General features: G+C 39.4%; 1 protein-coding gene across 3 annotated transcripts in view; it reads right to left on the bottom strand.

The window, feature by feature from the left end:
• RGPD4 (RANBP2 like and GRIP domain containing 4) overlaps positions 1 to 21,295 on the bottom strand; it is a 33,803-nt gene that overhangs the window by 8,802 nt on the left and 3,706 nt on the right. For 2 of the 3 annotated variants that reach the window (XM_061377646.1, XM_061377645.1), the window contains exons 4-21: positions 20,729 to 20,881; positions 19,751 to 19,981; positions 19,164 to 19,309; positions 17,428 to 17,620; positions 16,644 to 16,734; positions 15,614 to 15,823; positions 14,928 to 15,106; positions 14,659 to 14,834; positions 14,260 to 14,383; positions 12,730 to 12,891; positions 12,257 to 12,394; positions 12,021 to 12,167; positions 11,316 to 11,498; positions 11,138 to 11,221; positions 10,212 to 10,350; positions 9,944 to 10,041; positions 4,852 to 9,403; positions 3,740 to 3,817 (exon numbers count right to left, since the gene is read on the bottom strand). In XM_061377646.1, the coding sequence (XP_061233630.1) occupies positions 3,740 to 3,817; positions 4,852 to 9,403; positions 9,944 to 10,041; positions 10,212 to 10,350; positions 11,138 to 11,221; positions 11,316 to 11,498; positions 12,021 to 12,167; positions 12,257 to 12,394; positions 12,730 to 12,891; positions 14,260 to 14,383; positions 14,659 to 14,834; positions 14,928 to 15,106; positions 15,614 to 15,823; positions 16,644 to 16,734; positions 17,428 to 17,620; positions 19,164 to 19,309; positions 19,751 to 19,981; positions 20,729 to 20,881 (7,084 nt within the window). The remainder of the gene's footprint in view (positions 1 to 3,739; positions 3,818 to 4,851; positions 9,404 to 9,943; positions 10,042 to 10,211; positions 10,351 to 11,137; positions 11,222 to 11,315; positions 11,499 to 12,020; positions 12,168 to 12,256; positions 12,395 to 12,729; positions 12,892 to 14,259; positions 14,384 to 14,658; positions 14,835 to 14,927; positions 15,107 to 15,613; positions 15,824 to 16,643; positions 16,735 to 17,427; positions 17,621 to 19,163; positions 19,310 to 19,750; positions 19,982 to 20,728; positions 20,882 to 21,295) is intronic. The other variant, XM_061377647.1, reaches the window with a different exon arrangement.

The following is a 21,295-nucleotide window of genomic DNA, read 5'->3' as shown; positions in this document are numbered from 1 at the left end:
TTGTCTACAGCAACATGTCCTACTGCGCTGCTTAAAAACACTTTAAGTTCTAGAAAATACTAAACAGAAAGTGAACAGAACTTATTTCAGATTAACTATGGGAAAGCTGAGCTTTTTATTAACTAATCTCCATTTATCTCAACAGCTGTAGGTGAAACTGCTGTTGTTACAAAGTTAAAGTAATTTTTAGTTCCACTTTGTTAAACAACAAAATATACTGTTTTCAGCCAATTTAACTAGCTTTTCTAGCAAGGACAAACACCACTATCTCCTCTCTTTCTTTTCTCCTCTCTCCTTCAACATGAAGCTGTCCATTCCTCTTGTACTGAAAATGAGAAAAAAAACCCAATCCAAAATACAAACTCCAAACAAATAAAACACCCTTCCCCTCTCCCCCCCTCAAAACAACAACCCAAAACAAAACAAAGAAAAACCAAAATGAAACAGTTCATACTAAAAGGTTGAAGCTGGAAGCACAGTCTAGAGCAAACTGCCTCATGTATTCTTTGGTTGAGGTTTTGCTCATTTGGGTAAGGTTTTAGTGTTGTTTTGAGAGGGAGAGTTACTGGGGAAAGGGGTAAAACACGAATGCTAACTATTTATAAGAATAAACCTATAAAAGCACATCAATATCCATGCACTGGCTTTTTCAAAGAACAGTTGCATTACTTTAGTAAGTCAATCTATGTTAGCATTCTCCAGGTTTGAGTTAAACTAGTCAGATTTTGAAGCGTGCTCTCAAAAGCTCACTGTTCATTTCATTAGAAAATACTTGGTAATTCTGTAGCACAAAGTAGTCGGTGTGAACCTGAACCTTTAGCTACAAACCAGATCACTGCTTACTTCCTGAGGAACACCAGTTTTCCTGCTCATGCAATTTGGTATTCATCATTGCAAGAGCATACCAGGACAGAAGAGAACTGCAATGTTTACAGACATGCCCTTTGATCCTCTGACACAACTGACACTAAAATAAAACTGGTTTTTAAAAGTAGTTTTCACCACTAGAATCTTCCAGTAGATTAAGAGTATTTAGAGAATAGTGGAATAAGAGCAAAATCCAAAGTACTAGTTAAAATTTAAGACATCCCCTCCCCCCCCCAAGTGTTCTCTCCACAACCTTTTTGCCACATTTGACTCTCCCTTTGATTTCAAGTTAATCATTAAGTACCAGTGTAGCTCAAACTGTGTCATGAAGATACACAGGTATCCTGCGTATTACCATATGGTTTATTCTCTCAGATTAGCTGAGCAACTGTCTCAGCCGGACCAAGTAAATATGCACCAAGTTCACCGCAGAGGTTTAAAGTGTGCAGTGTTTGGTTTTACAGCCATTAAAGGTTACAACAAAAAAAAAGTTTTCCTTAAGATCACAGAATTTTCAAAAAGAGAAACCTATCTTCAACAACAGAAAGATTTTTTTCCAAAGACAGTCAGGTAGATGGTACAAGTGTGAGCTTCCTTTAATCTGGGCAGTGTAAAGCTAGCTAGAAGACCCTGGCAACAGATGACACAGCTCATCATATTCAACAGACATCATTCCCAAAGAACTATCATGCAGTCTCTCAGTAGCCTTTGTGCAAAGTAGCTGAATAAGACAAATACACTATAAAGTCACTTCATCTTAATCCATAGGTAAAATTCTCCATGAAGATGGTCTATCAAACACCACTGGATTAAGATTCTAGTGTTCCAAACATCCACTCAAAAGGCTTCAACAATAAAGATTAAGATTACAACATGTATTTGCCCTCAGAATAGGAAGACTGAGCAAGATGCTCACTGGTTCAGTTAACTCAATTTCTACTCACCCTCCCCACAAGAAAGTTAACTTTCCTTATCCAAAAATGCTGCAAACTTCTTAAATATATTTTCACAGACAGCCATGAAAACCAAGAGCCATGCATACATACAACACATTCTTAAAAGACTTTTGGTTTTGCGATAATAGTACTTTCTACTTGGGGGAAAAAATCCACACAAAGCATTGTTAGTATATGGAAGGCACAAAAAAAGAACAACGTCATGCACAACAGTTCTTTTCACTGCTGAACTGTATTTTCGCTTTTGTTTCAACTGACATTAATACCAGAGAGGCCTAAATATCCGGCTAATCACAATACTGTTTTTTTCCTTTTCTTCTGGATATAAAAGCATCAGTTTAAATCTTTATGCACGTAACCAATACAGTAACATGCAATTGTCAACTCTGATTCACTCATAAAGCGCTTGCAAAAAGCTCATGACCTGACCTAAGAAAAACTTAAGTACTGCATAGAGGTGCAGAACTACTGTGAAGTTATATTTCTTTTGAATGCTGCTCTAGCACAACTTAGAAACTGCTCCCTGAAAGGTATCCCCCATGAGAAAACCTCGGTTTATACTGATTAGACTTCTCAGTCATACATTATTAAGCCAAAGCTCAACACAAAGCCATCAAAAAGCTACACAGGAGACAATTATCAACTGTATATAATCCTATCCTAAGTAGCAGAAAAGTAAAATTGAAGAACAGTCTGAAGTACTAGCAAGGCATATTTAGTCCGTTTGGGTTTTTGTAAACACACACACACCCTCACACACCCCAAATGTAAAAACAGGATCAATTTGAGGCAGCAGCAGTTCTTGCACATATGCATTGGCACAAAATGCTTAATCACTTCACATTATGGACACTGAATGATGAAAAATTTAAACCTAATTGCTACTAAACTCCATGCACAGGGATGCCCAAAAACACAGAACAGTTGACTTCAGATCATATATACAAGTGTTCAGTGTTTAGTTAAGAACAGCGCCTCCAGAAATGCAATTTTGGGAAAATGGTGTTTGGAATGACATTTTGGTATTTTGAACAATGTAAGACACAAAAGACTGTCTCATGTGCAGACTGCAATAAACATTTGCTTTTTAAAATTAAAATGCTGTTGAACTGTGTAAGTTAAGTATGCTTACAGCAAGCATACTTCCAAGAAACACAGTTAGTAACCAATCAAACTACAAGCTGTAAGTTTTGGTTACAGATTCTGAATATAAGCAAACTGGTTACTCAGCAAGAGTTCTGGCCAGCTAAGGTGCACTTTACATTATACAGGTAGTACATATCTACATATATCTGTATCTCTCTCTCTCTCTCTCTCTCTCTCTCTCTATATATATATATATATATATATATATATGTTTATCTCCAACTCTCCAGCTACTGACTTTCTCCTGTCTACATGCTCCTTTTTTTCAGAAGTGCACTAGTTAACATTGATGATCTGGAAACTGAATTAAGCATTTCCAACAGGGAGGCCAAATATATTCAAGCATAGTACTGTACAACCTGCCTTGAGATCTTCAAGCACCTCTCATGGAAGTGGAAAACCTCAGGCACTAGATGTGTTCTCTAAAAATAACAGGAGAATTTAATTTCTTTAGAAAAGGGGAACTTGAGAGATCCAGTGTGCATGTTCAGTAAAGCTGTGCCAGAGAAGTGCAAGAAAACAAGGCAAGCAGAAGCTAGAAGCTTAAACAGGGCCATCCATTGTGCTAGCTCATACTAAGGGCTAGAGACATTCTCCAATACGACAAACACAGTAGTCAAACACAGTTTTAAGGACTCTTCTTCAGCATGCATGTTAATTACAAGGATTACCAAGCCAACCGCTTTGCCACAGTTGGGTTACTGTCCATGCCTGCTCAAATGTTTCGATCACACATTCAGTATCACACATTCAATGCAGTACATAAATACCTTTACTATCAGGTTGCAAAGAAGGTGTGCTTGTCCAAAAGGCCATTGGATTAGATTTAAAAAGGCTAAAATTAAATCCTAAAAAAATAAATTGTTTGGATATAAGTGTTTACCTGGAACTTTAAATGGGTAAAACAGACTTACCCAAGTTCTGGAAGCACTCTGTAGTTGTATTATACAGCAGGAACTTTCACCTGCTAATTCTGTACAAGCTTATCCAATCCATATAAATAGACTGCAGCTATCTTCTGCCACATCACTTTATTATTCTTTAGTTAATAAAAAAACACTATGTCTTGATAATTGAGACTAGTACACAAATTAAAAACTTATCTGATTAAACAGCCTTGCACTGCTGGAAAGCAGTACATGAAGCCTTTGAAGAAAAGTACCCTACCATTACAATAGTAGTAAATCCCATTCTTGTCACAAAGACACTTCATCACTTTATAGTGATTATCTTGCAGCCACAACTTCTGCAAGTGCATCTTTTTCAGGCAGTGTCAGAAACTATATAATTGAGGAGGTAATCACATGATCTCTTTTCAGGCTAAGGAAGGAGGCTAACATCGGGTGTTAAGCTACACATCTGAAATTACAGAGGCCGATAATTAAGACTTTAAACATATATATAAAAAATAAGTTTTAGAATACTCATCTGTTCAATCATGGGGATAATGCAAAGTTTAGCTGAAGCATACATTTGCTGTTCTCACACTTTACCACTCAGAGCAAAGGCCCAGGTACATACACTACCAATATAACTACCTATTTAAGTCTCAAAAAGTGAATCCACAGCTGCTTCTTTAAACATTTAAGCCCAACATTCAGGTACAGCACTTCAAAGTTACAGGTCCTATTTGAAATCCCCTTTCTCACTAATCAATAATACTCCATCTTGCATCACACACTTTCATTTTTATAGGAAAATAATTATTAACTGAAATTCACTCTTTTAATTGAAACTTGAGAACTTGTGAAGAAGCAGGTATCCGCATTACAAGTGCGCAGAACTACACATTATTAAGACAACAAAGAGTAAGGAATAGCTCAGAGATGACTGCTTAGTAAGCTGCATGGTTGAATACATTAGTAGTTCAATTGACACTCACCTTTTTCCGTTATTCTAAACGAGAAGTTCGAGGGTCCATCTTGTGTTGAAGTAGGCAAGTTTTCTACCTTGCTGTTTAGAGGCTTCTGAGGAGCACTAGAGCTTTTTGCTGGTTCAGACACTTCCACTTCTTTCTGCGCTGTGTTCTGAGCCACTGGAATATGGTCTTCACTCTTTTTTGGAGGATTGAAGCTGAAGCCAAAAAGAGAACCAGTAGCTGAAGTATTTCCAAACGTGAATGTCTTTGACTTTTCGTTACTAAAAATGCTCTTGACAGATTCAGATCCAAATACAAACTTCGGAGGAGAAACCACTGCTTTTGTTGGTGTTTCTGTAGTGCTGGACACCTCTGCAACCTCTACAGTTACATCAGAAGTATCATCACCATGGCTGAGGTCAGTTCTTTCTCTGGTAGTTTCTTCCAAGACAGCTACAGCATTTTTACCACAGGGAGATTCCTTCGGTGTATTTGCACGAGAAGAAAGAGGGGTTATCAGTGTCTCTCTCTCTTGGGCATGCTTTGCTTCATCAAAAATTTGCTTAAATGAGTCTGCAACATCTTGCAGCTTGAATCGGACAGCTAGAAGTTCTACTTTCCTTTCCCCATCTGCAAAGTCACATGCTGTCCATACCCATGCTCTATCAGATCCTTTCATTTGTTGTATATTCATATCTGGTGTTATTCTATGGTTGGCACATAGTTTTAGTACCTGGTCCCTTCTCATTACGATACGTACTTGTTTGTTGTCGTAGTTCTGTAGTATCTTGATATCTCCAATACCTCTTTCTTTCCACTGATTAGCATCTTTGTCATATCTGTAGAGTTTAGCTCTGTGACTGAAGACAACCTGCTCGTTTTCCTCACCACTGGTCACTTCCACAAGATCAGGCAGAGGTACAACAGGTTCAAAGTACTGCCCATCTCTCTCTTCTTCTTGAGTAACATCAGAATCTTCATCTGTGCCTACTGATGTTCTACTCTGGTTCTGTTTGGCAGGAGATTTGGATGGGCTCAAGGCAGATTTAAAGCTGAAACTAAAGCCTGTGGTAGACTCTCCAAATCTAAACAGATTTTTCCTTACAGGGCTACTTGCAAGAGGTGATGCATATACAGAACTACTTACACTATCGTCCAATGCTTCTTCACGCAAATCATAGTTATCCCATTCCAGAGTAGGCCCAGTACTTTCAGCATGCGGCTTTATAACCAGATCAGAAGTACTGCTGGCACAAACAGAGTTTACATTTTCCTCTTCTGACAGTTTAGTTTTGTCATCTGTCAGAAAGGTTTTGAGATCTTTTAAGCCACACTTCATTTCTTCTGCTTTCTGTATAAGTTGAGCAGTCCTACCTGTATCAACAAGTTTATGGGGTGTCTGCAGTGGTATGTCTAGTAATAGCCTCTGACATTCTTCAAACTTCTGTTTGAACTCCTCAGCCTGCTCTGGCGTCTTGAATTTTGCTGCCAAATGTTCCAACTTTGCATCACCGTCTGAGAAGTCACTGGCCATCCACATCCATGCTTTGTCTGAGCCAGACAGCTGTTTCAAATTCATTGTTGTTGTTATCCAGTGATTTGCACACACCTTCAGTACCTGCTCACGCCGCATTAATATTCTTACTTTGCCATTAACTTCATTTTTAAGAATCTTCAGGTTGCCCACCCCACGTTCTTTCCACTGGCTTGTTTCTGGATCAAACCTGAACAGCTTGACTCTTTGAGAGTATAACACTTTCTCATCTTCCTCTCCTGTAAATGGCTCTACTTTTTCAGGCATTTGAACTATAGGTTCAAAATGGATATCATCACTGTCCTCTGTCTTGTACACATCATCATCCTTCTCGCCAAGCTCAGCAGATGTGTTGGCTTTGTGATCCATTTTAGAATCCTGTGAAGAAAACAGCTTTTCACCTGCGCCTGAAAAGCCTTTGAAGTCAGGGTCTTTTTTGCCAAACTGGAAGCCTTCCCTGGGAGTACTTTTTGCAAGTTCGGCAAAAGTAAAAGTGCTGCTATTTTGCCCCAAAACAAAGTCACCTTTCTCCTTGGCTGCTGCCTCTTGAAACTGGAATGTAATTCCACTATCTGAAGGCAGTTCCTTTTTGTCTTTTTCATCAGTGCTTTTTAAGAAGCCAGTTGTACACTCTTTGGATGGCTCATCTTTCTTAGTGGTATTTTTATTAGACTCCTGTATCCCAAATTTAAATCCGTTTGCAGGCACTGGCATTGAAAAGCTAAATCCTTCCTTTGCAGGCTTAGTTTCAGTATCAGTAGGAACCTGAAATGTAAATGACTGTGTCTTGCCTGGCTCAAGACCAAACTTAAAACCCTTTTCTAAGAAATCACACTTAAAGCCTGTTCCCAGCTGTCCTCCAGCAGGTTCAGGTACTTTACATTTCATGCCAAAAGCAGGAGCTGGTGAAGAATCACCAGCAGTCTTACCAGATGGATTTGGTGTTTGGCAAGCTACGCAGGCTGGTGAAAAACCTTCATTCCTTACAAAACAAGTACTACAATCCCACTGCCCTTCTTTTTTAGTAAAAAGCCCTTCAAATCCGTTTTTCTGTGGCTTACTTGAATCAAACCTGGGAGCAGGGGATGCCTGAACAGTAGGCATAGGTGCATTCGGCTGACTTTGAGAGTTAGGATCATGACAAGAACGACAGTTCACATCTTTTGCTTCATTTTGGACTAGGCATGCAGAGCACTCCCACTGACCTTCCTTTTTAGAAAAAGCAGTACCTAAGTCATTTTGAACAGCCTTTGGAGCAACTGCTTGGCCAAATTTAGAGGAAGTTTCTTGACCAGATATTGCTGCGTTGGTTTTGTTTGGATTCTGGCAAGCAACACCCTTGGAAGCAGTGGGTTCGTTTCTTACTGAATGGACAGTGGAGTCCCATTGACCTTCCTTTTTAGCAAAAGCAGATCCAAATGTGTCCTGCATAGTGTTACCACTGGCTTTGACACTTTCAGCAGACTTAGTTAATGGCGTGCCATGTGTTTCCCACATATCTGGATTTGGATTTTGACACGATACACAGCTCTTCACAGTTGCATCATTTGGAACTGAACATATTTTACACTCCCACTGATCCTTCTTCAAGAGATGCTGCTCAAGCCCACCAGAAGAACAGGTATGCAGATCTTCCTTTCCAAATGAAGAAGTGCTAGCGCTAATTGCAGCTGATGCAGCCGTGAGGCTGTCCTTGTTGTCAGATTCACTGCTCACCCCATTTTTTGGTAACTGAAAGCCAAAGTTTAGGGTCCCAGAAATGGATCTGCTAGGCTCCTTGATGTCCTGATTTGTTGTTTCTCTTGTTGTCCCACTACTCTGAGTCGGAGATGCACCGACATTTGATCCCAAGGTTTTCAAAATATTCTGAGACTCCTCAAACTTACTTTTGAAAAGCATTGCTTCCTCAGGTGTTTTAAATCTAATTGCAAGCTGTTCTGGTTTTGGCAACTCATCTGCATAATCTACAGCATGCCATACAAATGACTTATCTGATCCAGCATTTGGAGTTAACTTCATATCAGTATTTATGTAGTGATTTGCACAGATTTTCAGCACTTGGTCCCGTCTCATTAAGAGACGAAATTTGCCAGATACTTTATGTTTCAGTATTTTCACATTGCCAATACCCCTTTCTTTCCATTCTTTAGTTTCTGCATCAAAACGAAAGAGCTTGCCTCTGTTGCAGAAGATTTCTTCTTCATCTTCCTCACCTGTCTTTACTTCAATCTTGTCAGGGAGTGGCACCACAGGATCAAAATGAGGACCATCATCATCCTCATCTCCGCCATGGGTGCTTCCTCCCTCTGTTTCATGACCTCTATTGGCCAAATCAGAATTTGAAGTCATATATAAAAGCTTGCTTGGTTCTTGAGCATTAAATGTATCACCCTTCTCAAACCCCAGGGTTTTGTGCATATTTTCTCCCATGCCCTCTCCAAAAGAGATGCCTGGAGTATGTTTATTGCCAAAACTGAAGGTATTTCTTTGACTGTTGAAGCGATCATTAACTGGCTTTTGTTCCATGTATCTATTATCTTGTAAAGGTTTATCAGATGTCAGAAGACTTAAGAGGCTGTCGCTGTTATTAAAAGCTGTATTACCAGACGGTGTTCCAACTTGAAGAGAAGGAAAGGTGAAGTCTCCATCATTAGACTTGAAGTTATTGTTGAATTTAAAAGTTGTTGGTTGACTCAACTGTGCTGGTGGCGGCACAGGTGGTTTTGATCCTTCTGCTGTTCCTGGCTGTCCAAATTTAGACTTTGGAGTTTCTACCACTATTGATTCAACAGGCTTTGTGAAATATCCTGGTTTAGGCAATGATGGATTCGTGCTAGCTGGTGGAACACTGTAATTGTAATAATCATCACCCACACGGGGAGAAATGAGTCCAGTAGCAGGAGAATCAAAACGCAGAGGTGTGCCATATATATCTTGGGAAAACATACATGAAGGGTTTTGCAGAGGTGGTGTATGCATCGGTTGTTGGTAAGCATATATATGCTGCTGAGGTGCAAGTCGGTTCATGCCATAGACAGGAGCCTATAGAAAAAGTAAAACCAAGTGTTTTGCTTATTATGGTAACATAGAAGACAAAATCTTACTGTGCTGAAGCCCACATAACGTACTGTTTAAAGCAGGGCAATGCTTTCACATGAGTTTAAGCTAATTTTTACTTAAACTGATTAGTTTAAATCTTGAAGGGGATCTGAAAACAAGGGACACAAGGTGAGTGGGTTGTGTTTTTTTTTTACAAGAAAAGCCTCAAAAACCCCATTCTGTTTTGCCATACAACTTGTAGGGGGGAGGGAGGAAGTTGTGTGGAAATTAACTGCTTGATATCATACATACCCTGGTAGGGGACATGTACTAACACATTACAGACATATTGCGCTGGCTTTCCCTCCCAGACTCCACATCCCCAGAATGAGGCAGAGATAAATGATCAGTTTATCTCCAGCAATTCAAGTTTACCAATCACTGTTTAAGGAACTGCAATTACATCCAACTGCATATAGAATCAAAAGTGGTAATTTTCAGCAAATCATTGGAAATAGCTTAAGTGGATAGATCTGTTCTCACCTTTGTTGGTGTCACATTGGTTGGGGCAGTTCTGAGAAGATACTGAGAGTTATAGGCAGGTGACTGGCTGTAGTAAACAGAGGGGCCAGTGGTAGCAACTAAGAAAGAACAGCAAGAAAACAGTTTAGATTTAGTTTTTATGTTGTTGTTTTAAATGGACTCTTCCCCAGCAATCAGTTTTTAACTCTGAATCATTAACACAATTTACATTATTTTCAGAAGTCTTACTTGGTTTAGCTAAGCATTTAGACAGAAATTCAGCAGTTACCTGTTAATGGAGCTTCGTGAAGATTTTGTGGTCTCTGATAACCCTCTGACATTGTATCTGTTCCATAGGTTTCAGCAGGCCACCGATGAGATGATGCATTTGAGTTGGAATTACTAAGTTTCATTTCTTGCATTTCATTCTGACAAGACAGTGTGCCAATCAAGGGTATAAGTATATATTACATAAGCATTTTTAGAAGAAAACAAAAGGAATGATCCCTACCCTTTTGCTAGTTAAAAGACTGTTCAACCTCAGGGGAAGAAGGGGAAAAAAAAAGGTACACCTCCCAGAATCATCCAAAACCTGCCCATGCAGTAGAATCATAGAATCGATTAGGTTGTAAAGACCTTTAGGATCATCAAGTTCAACCTTTAGCCCCAGGATGGCTTGAAGCCATTACCTCCTGTCCTTCACTTGTTACTTGGGTAAAAAGATCAGCCACCTCCTCTCTCCATCCTCCTTTCAGGTAGCTGTACAGAGCAATAAGGTCCCCCCTGAGCCTTCTCTTCCCCAGATTGAACAATCACATCTCCCTCAGCCCTTCCTCAACAGACTTGTGCTCTAGATCCTTCACCATCTCCGTTGCCCTTTTCTGGACCTGCTCCAGCAGTACAAAGTACTGAGATTGTATTCTAAATCCAGAAATAAAAACATCAGACCCAAGTAGAAGAGAACCAAGCTGATGAAAGAACAACTCTGCATACTGCCCTTAGGTTGCCTCTACACCCCTGCCCATCTCCCAGGTAAAGAGTTTTCAAGCAAAAAGATTTACTCCTGCACTCAATTTAGGCATATGTTTTAGAAGATAATTTCACACTGATTTAAGTAGTAGTCCAGAAACTGTAAGTTAGCCCACACTATTATCACTAAATCCTTATAATCAGTCAAAGTGTTCTTCACTGAATATAGTGAAAAAAATTGCTTACCTTTAAAGCTTCCACTTGCTGACAGATCATTTGAAGTATAGATCTGTGATCTTCTGCCCACTGAGGAGGAGTTTTAGGAGAAAACTAGGGGAAAAAAAAAATAAAAAGAGAGTTATTTTAATCTTGTGAAGTTTCTTCAAACATAACTACCCCCTGAAGTAATAATTACTTAATTCACCTTGTAGCTCTTAGATGGTGAAAGAGAGAACCTAGTTGGTGATGGAGTAGAGTGTTTCACCTCTGAATCTACAGTTCGTGACAGACCATTTCGGAAGGCAGGACCTCCCTCCTCAGCATTCTCGCCAAGCTCCTGGATCACTGTATCTAGCATTTCCCTCACAGTTTCAATAGACACCGGCAGCTGCAGAGTTATTTGAAACATAAGTCACAAATGCAATTCTCCTTCAGAGCAAGACAGACTATATTCAGAATTCTAATTGAGCAATTATAAGGCTTTCATTACAAAAATACTCTTTTCAGCAAAGCTCTAAACCTGCTTTAGAGCTTAATGTAAAAAACGTGAAAAATTAACATAATTAACGTAACAAAACCAATTCACACAAACATTAATTCTGTTTTTTTAAACTACTAACCTCTACAAAAAGATAGCAGCAAAAGCCATGTGTTTACATTAAAGCTTTTAGCCACAGAGTAGTCTGAATGGTTGAACGAACCAGCCATAGTCTGACTGCTTACAAAAGTTACCAGTTTATCACTCCGCTAGTGGTAAGCGGGTTATTTGACATAAGCAAAGAAACAGGTTCAACTTGCCTTAATGCAGAGCCTGGTCTTAAAACTAACAAATGCAAACAGTTTGGTTTTGAAACAGTAACTAAAGCCACGGCACCTCTTGAAGCAAGTTTTTAAGGCAAGAATTACTTACTTTCTCAGTTACTGACATATCTGAGGAGCTTTCCTCAATGATCTTCATTAAATAATGCTTGCTTTTAAGAAGATAGGTTTTGTGCTCTTCTTGTTCTTCTGGCAGCATGGTATCATTTTCCATCTCTTCTGCCTTCCTTTGGAAGATCTAAAGAACAGGATGGTGATTAACTAGGAACAGTCAAGAAGACAATCAAATAAAGCAAATGATTTTAGGATTAATGCAATTTATATTACCATGGCAAGATTCCAGTATGAAACCACACTGTTAATAGCTTCAAATGCTAATAAAGCATCATCAGTTTTGCCATCAACTGCATCCAACATTGCAAATGCTATACGCGCCTCTTCTTCATACGCTGCAACCTGAAAGACCTACAAAGAAAGTGAAAGACAACTCACACCCAACAACGCAATGACACAACCATTATTTTCTTTTTATTCCTATAATCAGGGAAAAAGTTTTTTAAAGGAGGCTGGTAGTAAGGGTGTTTGCTGCCTTCCAAACATAGTTTTATAGGGTGTAAATAAAGTTGTAAGGGAAGATTCTCCTCCCCGTCCCCCCCTATCAGACACAGATACTACCCAATCTCATGATTAACAGTTTCATAGCAGTAACAGTACAAGTCACACAATGCAGAGAAAAATACCAGAAGTACATAAATATATGACATATACCCTCTCTTACCTCAGCTTTGGCTTAATCTTACCTGAATGTCTACACTATGGAAGTGTTTGAAGAGAGGATCAGTAGGTTCAGGAATACTCCTTTTCTTTTTGATAATTTCCAGCATAGGCAAAACTTTCTTCCAGTAATAGACACTTCGCCCAATGTATTCCTTCTGGTCATAGAAAGAGTTAAGGCTAATGCCCTGGTGAAGAAAAGAGAACAGAAGCAGAAGTTTTTTCAACAAATCCTATTGATTTCTTGAGAAGTCCCAGGAGTGCTTCTCTGAAACCTCAGAAGGGTTATCTTCAAAACAACAACCCCTAGCATAAGACAGACATGGACATGTTGAAGCAAGCCCAGAGGAGAATCACCGAGCTGATCAAGAGAGCAGGAGCACCTCTGCTACAAAGAGAGGCTAAGAGAGCTGGGCTTGTGCAGCCTGGGGAAGAGAAGGCTCATGGGAGACCTTAGAACAGCCCTCCAATACCTAAAGGGGGCCTACAAGAAATCTGGAGAGGGACTTTTGACAAGCATGTGTAGTGATAGGACTAGGGAGAACAGCTTTAAACTGAATGAGGGTAGATTTAGATTAGAAAAGTATAGATAGAGGATAGATTTAGATTAAGAAAAATATCTATTTACTGTGAGGATGGTGAGGCACTGGCACAGTTTCCCCAGAGAAGCTGTGGCTGCCCCATCCCTGGCAGTGTTCAAGGCCAGATTGGCTGGGGTTTTGAGCAACCTGGTCTAGTGGAAGGTATCCCTGCCCATGGCAGGGGGGTTGGAACTGGATGATCTTTAAGATCCCTTCCAACCCAAACCATTCTATGATTCTGAGACACTATATTTTAAGACAGCGTACTTCATAGAGTGACTAGAGCAACTAAATTTCCTGACAAAATAAACAGCCCTTCTCAAGAACATATTCTCAGTCTCATTTCTCCACCAGTCATAGAATCATAGAATAGTTAGGGATGGAAAGGACCTTAAGATCATCAAGTTCCAACCCCCCTGCCATGGGCAGGGACACCTCACACTAAAGCATCTCACCCAAGGCTTCATCCAACCTGGTCTTGAACACTGCCAGGGATGGAGCATTCACAACCTCCCTGGGCAACCTGTTCCAGTGCCTCACCACCCTAATAGGAAAGAATTTCCTCCTTATATCCAATCTAAACTTCCCCTGTTTAAGTTTTAACCCGTTATCCCTTGCCTATCACTACAGTCCCTAATGAAGAGTCCCTCCCCAGCATCCCTATAGGCCTCCTTCAGATACTGGAAGGCTGCTATGAGGTCTCCACGCAGTCTTCTCTTCTCCAGGCTGAACAGCCCCAACTTTCTCAGCCTATCTCTATATGGGAGGTGCCCCAGTCCCCTGATCAGCCTTGTGGCCCTCCTCTGGCCTTGTTCCAACAGTTCCATGTTCTTTTTATGTTGAGGACTCCAGAACTGCACACAATACTCAAGGTGAGGTCTCACGAGAGCAGAGTAGAGGGTCTGTTTATAGTTTGGAAAAATAAGAGAGAAAAACACCTCAGCTTCTACATGGTTAAAAATAATCTCAGCTTACTGTTTTTTGCAAGCTTTTTGCCCAGTGGATAATTAAGGCAGGTTGAAGGCCGTGCTTCACCAGTGTTCGCAGAGTACTTAATCCATGCTGTACGATGAGCCTCAGTTTTGCTGCTGTTCCTGGTCTAAATATCAGAAAAAGAAAGATTTCTTGATTAGTATTCCCTTTTTTTCATTTGTTCACACATCATGTGCCTGCAGTTTTTGCTCTAAGCTGCCTCTAGTTTAGAAACGCATTGCTAGAAACTGAAATCCTATTTTTCAAAATCTTTCAAGCATATCAAGTCCCTACTACAACAAAACGAGTCAGAAAATAAATTAGTTTTACAAAAATCTCTTAGGACCAAGCAGAAGGTGCCTGAAGTCTTATTCAAGTATTTCCAAACTGAAAAAGCCTTACGTTGTTTTTCTCTGAATAAGAGTACGAACAGCATCCCACCAGGATTTTTGCTTTTCGGTATAGAGCTGTTTGCACACTGGCAATGGTAAGAACTGAGGCTGATGTGCACCGTAGTGAGAATTAAACTTTTCTTGCAATTGTAAGTTGCTGGTGAATACCACACCAAGGAGGAATACCTAGTTTTGTAAAAATAAATAGATAAAAGGTATTAAATACCAAAAAAAACTTAAATTGTATAGCACATTTCAGAGTTTGGACTGTTTACTTACTTCAAGGTCCAACAGGCAAATGGATTCAGGGGCATCTGTCTCAAGTCTTGATGTTTCTTGGGGCAAGTGAAAAAGCTGTTTTAGCCATTTGCGCATTGGGGGCAAGACTGACATAGAGTTCCACTGTAAGCCAAGCCACACAAGGTGCTGGAGACTGTCACTGTGCACTCGAACAGCACCTATGGAAAAAAAACACCCAGAGCTGCATGCAGACGTCCACTTCCAACAAGTCAGCAAGACTTGGACTTGATGAAAGCTGGATTTCACATTTCACTCTGTCAGAGCAGCCAGAGGTATTCTGCAAACCAACTGCATTAAGATTCCAACTTTCATTTAAGAAAGATTACAAACTTCAAATTAGCCAAACATAACAAGTAGACAGTTCAACTCAGTGCTCAAGCAATCTGAGGGGGGTGACTCTCAGATTTCCCTTCCCTTCCATCCTTACCATATGCAGTCCAGTAGGCAACTGTTTTTAGAAAGTCTCTTCATTTCTCCCCTATCTTTAAGGAATAATTCGAGAAGCACTTCTTTACTTTGCAAGAAAGTCTAAGTCTTGCCTAGGACATTAGGGTAACTTTGGACAGCTATTCCAGGTATTTGTCTTCTGTTGCAATATGAAGTATGTTTAGAAGAAATTCTAGTACAGAAAGTTGTGCTGAATTTCACAAAGTAACAGCCCTTACCAGTATCATATTTATTAAGTTCCATTTGCACTGGTGCTTGTGTACTGATATTTCCAATATCATTTGTGCCAATAAAAGACCTCTCTCTAGAAGCTCCACTCTCAAACAGGCTATCAAACAATGTAAATGAACCAGTCTTGTTTGCAAATGATTCCACAATCTCTTTAAAGAAGTCTTGCTTGCCATGGCTTAAGTTCAGCAGCATGTGACCTAGAAAACAGAAATATCACTCTATATACATAAAGCAGTGAATGCAAATAGCATTTGATACACTGGACTGTTCCTGCTACCACAGGCTGGTTAGGAACTGGGACTTCCCCTTATGAAGCTTACAGATTGTTATGTTCTCCCTGTAATTAGGTCAGTGTTACAGCACGTAGGCTTTCCAAGCTCTTAGCGACAACAATCCCAAGGCATTTGTAAATCCAGTTCTTCAAGAAAACAAAGCCATCTTATTATTACTACTATTCTAGCAGGCCTTGCAACTGTCCTTAAAATAAGTAGCTGTCATATAAGTAGAAGCCTATCTTACCAAAATACATTCTGTAACAGTTGAACCTGATGTCTAGGGGGCTTCACTTGTTTTCATCTAGGCCCCGCAAGAGTTTTAGACTGGAAAACTGTCTATACTTAATCAGCTTTGCTTGTTTTTGCCGCTAACAAGTAAGAGGATGGAAAGGACAGATATTTTCTTTTCCTATTGGGGCTAAAAATATTAGCAAAATAGTATTAGCAGGCAGAAGTCATTTCCAGTAGTTTAAGAGACCATAAAAGTTAAATCCCATTTTAGTTTGCTGGAGAAGCAAAAAGGAAACATCTGTAAAACACATGCTCTACTAGCATGCTAAAGAGGAGAAAACATGACTTTAGGTGTCAGGACAAAACTATTGTTTTGTTTTACGCATGCAGTCAGAATCTAGGTTTTACTGCATAGTGAACTGTTAACATTACACCTCAAAATAACAAATGTATTCTTTAACAAACCACTTAGCCTTTAACGCCGTAACACTAAAACAGAATTATTAATTACCAGACTGGCTTTTTCGATCACAGGCCAACATTTCTAGAGTATCTTGTCCAGTTTGATCCCCCTTTATTAGTTTTGACTTCGGTTTAGGAACCTGATGAAGTATGGAGAGAATTGTTACAGCTTTTTTACAGTAAAAGCACATCATTTACATCAGTCTTACCAATTAGGAAAAAAGCTTATTTACAGCGATTAAAAAAATACACAGTTCATTCAGAAGGTACCCATGTCACATATCCTGGGGCAGGAGGGAATGGAGTGGGGATTCACCCAAAACCCCAAAGCGAGCAGTTATAGATATTACAAGTAATATTATGTGCCCACAGGAGCAAGTAATACCCGGAATGCAAGCAGTGGCATAAAAAAGGACAAATGAATTTCACTTCTTAAAGCACAGAATTAAGCTTGAGTTTTTAGTTCTGTCTACACAAAAGGCATATGGGAACTACTCAACTCATACCTGTCCCTCCCCACAGCAATAAGCCTAATACTTAATGTACGTATCTGTATTATACAAAAGGGAATATACTGGGGGAAATAAACTCGCTGACCTTTCACAATCAGGTTACTCTGACAAAGGAAACAGGTAAAGATACATATTTACCTTATTCATATCATCTGAAACCTCTTAAAGAACTGTGAAAGGGTAGGGTTTAGTGAGTAAGGAGATAGTCTTTCTTTAGGCACAAAACACTAGTTCACCTCAAGAATACAGGAGTTCACACATGTAAACAGTAACATTTCAGGAAGTGCATTAACTAAAGGCATAAACTGAAAAGTTACTTACTTGGAAGCTTATCAGATAGCACAATGCTGCTAGCTCACACACAACTCTCCACTGTGCCTCATTGTGTTGAGCCATTTTCAGTAGCAAAGTTCCAGCATGCATGTATAACTGTCCTTTCATTTCCACAAAGGTACGAGACAGCTCATCAGCTCCATTCACATATGGTTTCACTGACTGAAGCACACGATCAAAACTAGAATGTAGAGAAGACTGATTCTAAAAGGAGTCCTGGTAAAAGCCATAGTGGATAGTTTTGGTTGATGTTATTTAACTATGAATTGAATAGCTTCATAAGGCAATGCTTAGTACTCCACTGTTTAAACCAGAGTTGCACTATAAGGTACAACGATGGTCTCAACTCCCGAAGTTTTCAACTCAGTTTACTGAGTAAAACATAGTAAATATTACTTAGATATTTAGTCTTTTTCTCAACACACCTTTGCACAGCTGCTTTTGAAACTATCCACCCAAACCATGTCGATAAACTTGCTCACTACTGCAGATTTAGAGACATGAAGGAGGCACTAGTCACTCTGCTCTTCCCTGTCATTTATCAGAAAGGCCCAAAATACAGCTAGACAGGCTCTTCAAAAATAGAAGCTACCGCAGAAATCTGAGTAGCCGTAGGCTAGCACACAACCCCCACTTAGGCTTTCCAGAAGACAGTTAAAACACTTTCAATTACCCAACAAAACTAAAATGGTTTGTTAACATTACCATCAGCTGGAAGTGCTTCAGCCCTTCACTTTGAAAGGCTCTAAAACAGCAGCAGAAAACCCAAGGCGGCTTTGGTTAATATTAGAGGAGAAAAAAAATAACACAACATACTTGGGTATTAAATATTCCTCATCCATTGTCTGTATTGCTTCAAAAACTCATTTAAGATTAACAAAACTGAAGAATACTATTTTTTAAATTATAACAGCTGTTGCATAATTAAGGAACAAAGGTAAATCAATAAAAGCCAGTAAGGAAAGACAATGGGAAGAAATGAACACAGACCTTAATCAATGTAGTGACTACAAACAATTGGTTTTTACTACTTTAGGGGTGTCATAGATGATATACCTTGAAACCAGATAGTTCGGCTGGCCCTGTAACAGCACTGATTTTCCCTGAAGGAGAGCATTCTTACTGCAAGTGGCTTCCTCCCTCCCACTTACACTATGTATCTGAAGTTCCTAATTATTCCAGTCTGTTAATTTAGAACAAAATGACCAGGACAAAGCTGATACACTAGATGTGGTGCTTGCCTTTATTTCTTTGGGGGGAGGGGGGGGAAGGAGGGCGCTCCCTTTTGTTTTGGTTGGGTTTCAGTGGTTTTTCTGTTTGGTTTGGGGGTTGGGGTTTAACTGTCTGGGAAATTTGGATTAGTCAATTGCTGAAGTACAGAACAACATTCTCTTACTGAAGGGAAAATAGGGACAAAGTTAATTGACCCAGGATATTAGTAATTTTTCTGCATTGCTGCATGACAACTATTCAAACAAGGCTAGCATCTCTGTCAAAAGGATAGAGCTTGGGGTTCAAACCCAGTAAGAATAATTCTCAGTGGTTAGTACAGAGAACCTCCTCTCCTATCCACAAACACAAAGTGAAACAGAAGCTTGGTAGATGTTCTGCAACCCAGGAAACAATAACCAATCAACCAAAAACCCAACAAATCCCCAAACAATTCTTACAGAGGTGGCTGGGTTGGTTTTTTACTAAGGGAAAATAATTTTACCAAACAGTACCTTTCAAGTGCCTCTCTGCATTCCTGAACATCTCTAGAAGAAAGTGTCATTCTTACAAAGCTGGAGTAGGCCAGCAGATGATCTTTCTTGATAGCTCTCCAGTTACTTTTATCAGACTCCAAGTCTTGTAAAGATTCCAGATATTCCTAAAGAAGAAAGTTCATCACAGGATCAGGAACAGTCACCCTTCCGGAAGGCAAGGGCAGTACTTCTCCAAAACATATTAGTAGCATTTACTGCATAATCCAGTTTCATAGGTGAGACCTTAACATATTCTTCAGCAACAAAGTTCCAGGGAACTATTTGCCTGAGCAACCTTCTCCCCAGTGGAACTGTTGTACCTAACTCAAGCTTTTGAAGTTAGAAACTCAGTATTTCTATAAGGCTCAATTTTAGGGAGAAAATTCCAATTAAAAACAAAACCAAAAAACCCACAAGAAGTATTTTGTAATTCCACTGGTTTCAGTAGACTTGCAATTGAAGGAGTTATCACTTGAGAAAAAGGCAACAGAGTAATGACACTAAGAGAAATAGACCAGTTAAAAAGATATGGAAGACTATCACAGGACCAAAACATGATTAAACACCTCAAATGTCTCTACAACACAGGAGCACCATTCCAAGCTTGACTGCAAAGGTATTTTTTTTTCTGCTTCTTGACAATGGAGCACAGCATCTCTTAATCTATTATTTGAACGGTAGAGTGCAACTAGTCTGATGTTTATGTAGACATCATCTGGTCTTGCATAAAGTTCTGCTTGAATCAAGTCAAAAAGCTGATTCCATCCATCTTCACTTTTACAATCCAGTAACTGCTCCTGTTAAACATGAAGGCAACATGTTAACACTCCATTTCCCACGAGTCTTTTCAGCAACTCCAGTACCAATTAGGTTTTTTTCCTCCAATGTACATACTATGTAACTCAAACTACACTACTCAGATGTTTTAAAATTGAGATAACTATCATAGAAGCAGATCCTCAGAAGAATTTGCCTCTTCTCAACAGTAAGTAATGCTTGTCAAACCGTGTGGTTCAATGACAGCATACTGTCATAGACTACTTTGCTTAAAAAAAAACCAGACATGTGGTTGCTGTTTAGTTACACAAAATTAATATACCTGTGCAAAAGTGCAATTGCATGGCTGAAAACCTTTACAGTCTTCGTGAAGGACAACATTTCTCACATTCTGCAGAGTAGATTGCCATACAGATTTTAAAACAAAAAAGTGTAGAGCAAGAAAGTCTGAGTTCACAGACCTGCTATCCTCTTGCAAGTGATAACAGAAAGATCAAGTAGTACCTATTCTTCACTTCTTGAATGTGATAGCTAACGCAGTTTCTCAGTAATGTTTCAGGATTAACCTTGAAACATTAAAGCCTGTAGCTGCAGCTTTCTTGAAAGCTAAAGTGTCAGACTGCAAAAAAAGTAATATCTAACAGATTTTATAATGAAGACTCTAAACCAATGCTGCCGAGGAAAGTTTAGCACTAGGTGATACAGAAAAAGCATTGCAGACAGATGCCACAAGTTTCTTTAAGACACAGAAGTAATTTGAAATTTACCTTCAACCTGTAAACAGCAGGACTCCCAGGAAAAAGCTTAGCAGCTCTCTCAACCCAGTATTTTGCTCTTCCATCAGTAACGTCATTATTGCATAGTAACTCTGCAATCTTCAATACAAGATCTTTCTGTGTTGGGTTCAACTCCACAGAGCGCTGTTTTTTCCAATGCACAGAAAGGAGGAAAACCAAAAAAGTTAACTCGATCTTACAATCTATATACAACAGGAAATAGTTATCCCTCCACAAACAGACCCAGCTATTGAAATTAGTTAGATCTATCATTATAGACTATATTAACAAAAGCCTTTCTAAACACCTCCACTAGTTTACAGCACTCAGATACAGCTGTTAAAATTCAAAAGATCATGACAGAAATAATGCAAAAGCCAGCTCCTCTGCATCTACCTCTAACTACTGCTATACACAGGCAGTAGGACTATAAAGACCTTTAGTCTAGCCAGATGTGGACACTTTAAAAAGTGTAATAGTACTTCACGGAGTTGTGTTGGCAAAGAGACTTCTGAACACATCATCTACCTCCACAAAACCAGAACAAAGACATTCCAA

This window comes from Neopsephotus bourkii, unplaced genomic scaffold, assembly GCF_033783945.1.
Source record: "Neopsephotus bourkii isolate Nb327-2 ecotype Australia unplaced genomic scaffold, CSIRO-AGI_Nbou_v1 NB_1760, whole genome shotgun sequence".
Lineage (NCBI taxonomy): Eukaryota > Metazoa > Chordata > Aves > Psittaciformes > Psittacidae > Neopsephotus > Neopsephotus bourkii.
The sequence above is the reverse complement of the archived record's forward strand: the minus strand, read 5'-3'. Positions and strand labels throughout refer to the sequence as shown.